At 40.2% G+C, this 5,367-nt stretch overlaps 1 protein-coding gene across 1 annotated transcript in view; it reads left to right on the top strand.

The window, feature by feature from the left end:
* Positions 1-52: 52 nt before the first annotated feature.
* Positions 53-5,367, top strand: part of DNAAF1 (dynein axonemal assembly factor 1) — a 37,256-nt gene continuing 31,941 nt past the window's right edge. The window contains exons 1-2 of the mRNA XM_031950211.1: positions 53-133; positions 469-579. Coding sequence (XP_031806071.1) covers positions 477-579 — 103 coding nt within the window. The 5' untranslated portion in view covers positions 53-133; positions 469-476. The remainder of the gene's footprint in view (positions 134-468; positions 580-5,367) is intronic.

Here is a 5,367-nt window from a genome sequence, read left to right as displayed (position 1 = left end):
CCGCGCGGGGCGGAGCCGTTGGCATCACTGGGCCGGCCGGGCGCGCGGCCGCGGCGGTTGTCTAGGCGACGGGGGAAGCGTTAGGGCGCAGCTGCGGCGCGGCCACTGCTGCCGGCGGAGGCCCAAGGGAAAGGGTTGGCCCGGGGAGGGCTGCTCAGTCGGCAGCGCGCCGGGAGAGGGGGCGGGCAGGGCTCTGGAGCGGGCCCCCCAGGGGAGGCGTCCGGGAAGGGGAGAAGCGCCCCGGTCCTGCTCCACACTTGAGCTGTGGTGTCTCGAGCCGGTGGCTCTCTCCCCTTTGCCTCGGCCTCCCTGCCTGTAGCACGGAGGGGCGCGGGTGGGCGGGGCCTTCTAACACTGTCCTCTGACGGACGGGGGTCTCCCGGGGGAGGACTCGCCCAGACTTTGGCGTGTGCTCGTTAAAGGGGGGAGGGGAGGAGGCTTGACCACGGCGCCCGAATGTGCTGGCAGATCTAAACATGCATCCTGAATCGGGATCGCCGGGCCAGGAAGATGGGGCGGAGCCTGGGAGCGCGCCGGGGGACTGCAGGAACGGAGAGGGGCTGCTGATAAGCGGCGCAGGTGAGCCCCCCAGCGGGCGGTGCCGGGACGGGGCCTCTCGGGCCCAGCACGTTGGGGGTTTAAAGCGTGCAACGGCGGCCCCCCCCCCAAAAAAAAAAACATCGGCTATTTAAAACCCGTATTGTTGTTCCCGAAAGAGGCAACAACCCAAAATGCTTCCAGCCGCTCAGTCTGACGGGGAGACAGTGTGCAACGCACTTGCACAGACAGTTACACGCAGGATGAACAGGAAGTAATCCTCAGGGCGGCCGTTAGGATGAAAAGATGTTGAGAAAGGCTTCTTGTAAGAGGCGAACTTTTGATGGGGCTTAAAGGGAGCCCCGAGAGTCTGTGGGTGCACTTGAGGAGGGGAAATATTCTAGGAACAAGGGACAAATCAGAGAAGTCGCCAACAGTCAATAGATGCAATATCTTGGATTGAAGATGTGTTGGGGAGTAATTCTAAGAAGATTAGAAAGGTGGGAGGGACTAGCTTATTAAGGGTCTCAGAGGCCAAACAACAATTTGTATGTGTGAGAGGAGCTGCTCTCATTTGATTTAAATCTTAATCTCCATCCACAAACATCCCCTTCACACGCACCCTCCCCCAGACTCTGGGCTCGCATCGATCCAGTCCACTCTTGGGGGCCAAATCCAAAGCTTAGTTTCTCTAGCAAATATAGGTGATTGTTCAGTCACGTTGGACTCTTTGTGATCTTTATCATGAGTCAATCGTTATATTGCTGAGAATAGCCGAGTCTTTCACAGTTAGTTATATGATAGTGTTGTGGCTGCATTTGACTAGTTTTGTGTCAGTCTATGAGTCTTCCCTGGTGGTTTTTAAAGCGTTCTCCTCGTTATTTCTTATAACTCAGTGGTATTCCATCATAACCGTCCACCACAACTTGTTCAGCCATTCTTCAGTTGTTGGGCATCCCTTCAATTTCCAGTTCTTTGCACTGCAAAAAGAACTACTTATAAATATTTTTGTAGAAACAAGTTATTTTCCTTTTTCTTATTTTGAAATACAGACCTAGCAGTGATATTACTGAGTCAGAGGATATGCATAATTTTATTGCCATTTGGTCATGGTGCTAAACCGATCAATTGACAACTCTACCAATAGTGTATTGAGGTACCAGTTTTCCCACACATGCTCCATTATTTGCCATTTTCCTTTTATATTAATCGTTAAATATATAAGGTAATATCTGCCAAGTTTTTACATTTTTTTAATCATTAGTGATTTAGAGCATTTTTTCATGTGAATTTCCTTCTCTGAAAACCACCTGTTCATAGCCTTTGACTATCATTTGGGGAATGAATTGCATTCTTATAAAACTGACCCATTTCACTCAAATATTCATCTTCATCAGAGCAATTTGCCATTAAAAAAAAAAAAGTTTCCCCTAGTTTCCTGTTTCTCTTCTAATTTGGCTGCATTGGTTTTGTTCACACAAAAAACTTTTATGTGATTTTTATTATTATGTAATTATTTTATGTAATCAGAATTATCTATTTTATGTCCCGTAATGCTTGCTCTCTCTTTTCTTTGGTCATAAATTCTTCTCTTATCCATAAATCTGACAGGTAACGTATTTCTTGCTCCCCTTCTTATGATACCACCTTTTATGTCTAAATCATATACCGTGATATCACCTTTTATATCTAAATCATATACCCGTTTTGACCTGATCCTGGTATAGTGAGATGTTGGTTTGTACCTAGTTTCTATGATGTTGGTTTATGCCGAGTTTCTGCCAAAATGCTTTCCAGTTTCCCCGCCAATTTTCAACAGAGTTCCTGTCCTAGAATCTTAAATCTTTTATTAAACATAAGATGATTATAGCCATTAACTACTATGTATTATATATCTAATCTTTTCTACTGATCTACTACTTTCTTAGTCAGTACGATTGTTTTGATGATTACTAGTTTATAATAGTTTGAGATCTGTTATTGCTTAAACTAACTTCCTTCACATTTTTCATTAATTCTGTGATAATCTTGATCTTTTGCTCTCCCAGATGAATTCTGTTTTTTAAATTTTTCTAGCGATGTAAAATAACTTTTTGGTAATTTGATTGGATATATAAATTAAATTAGGTAGAATTATTACTTTTATTATATTGGTTTGGCCTATCCATGAGCTATTGATTTTTCTCTGTTTAGATCAGTCTTTATTTGTAATTTTTAATTGTGTTCGTGTAATTCCTGGGTTTGTCTTGGCAGGTAGACTACCTAGTATTTTACATTTTCTGTAAGTTTTTTTCTTGTTTCTATGATTTGTTCTATGACGTACTCATTTTTTAGGATTAGATTTAGTTTCCAATTTTTAATCTATGTATCCATGGCCCTTAACTGAATATATTTTTATTTCATTATGGTCTGAAAAAGATGCATTTAATATTTTTGCTTTTCTGAATTTGGTTGTGAGGTTTTTATGCCTTAATTCAGTTTTTGTGAAGGTGAAATGCTCCTTTCTATTCCTATTGACTTTTTTCCAAAATGCATCTTTTCTTTTTAAAAAATTCTATTCATTTAACTTGTTTCTGGTTGATTTTATGGTTAAATTTATCTGGTTTTAAGAGGAGAAAGTTCAGATCCTCCCCCAATATAGTTCTACTGTCTATTTTCTCCTGTAGTTCATTTAATTTTTTCTTTTAAGAATATGGATGCTACGCCATTTGGTGCATATATATTTCATTTTTATATTACTTCATTGCCTATGGTACCTTTTAGCAAAATAAGAGTTTCCCTACAAATTTCTTTTAATTATGTCTGCTATTGTTTTCACTCTGTCTGAGATTGTGATTGCCACCCCTGTTTTTACCGCTTCAAGCCTTTATTTTAACTTTGTATGTCTCTGTTTCAAGTGTGTTTTGTATAAACAGCATATTCAAAAGATTCTGGTTTTTAATCCATTCTGCTACTCACTTCATTTTATGGGTGAGTTCTTCCTATTTACAGTTATGATTATTAACTGTGGTGTTTTTTTTTAACTTTTTATTTTCAAAACTTATGCATGGATAATTTTTCAACGTTGATCCTTACATAGCCTTGTGTTTCTTATTTTCCCGTCCTTCTCCACACCCCCTCCCCTGGATGTCAAGCAATCCAATATATGTTATACATGTTAAAATAAATGTTAAATCCAATATGTGTAAACATATTTATAAAATGCTCTTGCTGTACAAGAAAAATCAAATCAAAAAGGAAAGTAAATGAGTAAAAAAACAAAATGCAAGTGAACAACATCAAAGAGAGTGAAAATGCTGTGTTATTATCCACACTCAGTTCCCACAGTCCTCTCTCTGGGAATAGATGGTTCTCTTCATCACAAGATCATTGGAACTTGTAGTGTCCTTGTTGGTTTTCTGGAGGTCTCTAGACCAGCCTTCCTTTCAGTAAAGTAATCACCGGGAGAATAGCCAAGTGTTAAAAGTCCAAATTCTTTATTGCCTCCTTGCCTGGAGCCTGGGCCAACGTTCTGGAGGTCCTTCAGAGCGGCCTTGGTCTCAGTGTGGGAAGTGCAGGAGGTCAGGCCAGCCACCATGGTGCTGTGAGATGGAGTGACTCTCTCTCCTTGGCTCTGAGAGCTTGAACTCCCACCTCCAGTTTTCTATCTTCTCTGAGTCTGACCCTGGCTGAGTTTGTCCCAGCTTATATGCTCTATTCTAATTACATCATCATAGGTGTGAATCTTGTAGAACTATATTAAGTACTAAATACATGTACTGAACCTAGAGAGCTATAACTCACCTAACCATTGTCTTATCGATTCCACTGAGTTAGCACCTTGTAAGAATCCTTGTTTCAAGTACAGAGTTCTGGCCCATAACAGGAACTGGCCTGAATCATCTCATTGTTGGAAAGAGCCTCATTCATCAGAATTGATCATCATATTATCTTGTTGTTGCCATGTATAATGATCTCCTTTTTCTGCTTATTTCACTTATCATTAGTTCATGTAAGTCTCTCCAGGCCTCTCTGAAATCATCCTCCTCCTGATCAATTAACTGTTTTTATCTCCATCCTATTTTTTCCCGTTTATCCTTCTCTCTCTTTTTACTATTTCCCACTTCTTAAGTCTGTCTTACTTCTGATCATTATCTCCCTTATCTGTCCTACCTTCTCTCAGCCCCTCCTCCTTTCTCCTTTCCTGTTCTCCTGCTTCTTCCCCATGGGAATAAGATAATATATTTTATATCCAAATTAAGTTTGTGTTATTCCCTTTTTGAATGGATTCCAATAAGAGTAAGGTCCAAGTGTTTCCCACCACCTCCCCACCACTATAAAAGTTGTTCTTTGCACACCTCTTTTATATAAGACAATTTTTCCCTAGGCTTCCTCTCCTTCTCCCTTCTCCCAATGCTTCTTTTTCTCACCTGTTAATTTTTTGATATCTTTCCGTCATAATCAGTTCATATCTGTGCCTCTGCCTATGAGTATCTATTCTAAATGCCCTAATAATGATGTTCTTAAAACTTAGAATTATTTCATGTAGGAATATAAACATTTCAACCTTCTTGATTCCCTTGATTTCTCTCTCATTTCCCTTTTATGCTTCTTTTGAGTCTTGTATTTGAAAGTCAAATTTCCGACTCAGCTCTGGTCTTTTCATCAGGATCCCTTGAAAGTCCTTCAATTTGTTAAATGTCTTATTTTTTCAATTCCTATTTTATCTTCTAGATCTAAGATATGGGAGTAATTTTTCTTGGTAATTTCTTGAAATTTGCTCTTTTTTCATGTTTTTGATTGTTCTTTTTTGGGGGGTTTTGTTTTTGCAAGACAATTAGGCTTAAGTGA

Source organism: Sarcophilus harrisii, chromosome 2 (genome assembly GCF_902635505.1).
Source record: "Sarcophilus harrisii chromosome 2, mSarHar1.11, whole genome shotgun sequence".
In the NCBI taxonomy this organism is placed as follows: domain Eukaryota; kingdom Metazoa; phylum Chordata; class Mammalia; order Dasyuromorphia; family Dasyuridae; genus Sarcophilus; species Sarcophilus harrisii.
This window is presented reverse-complemented; position numbering and strand designations above follow the sequence as displayed.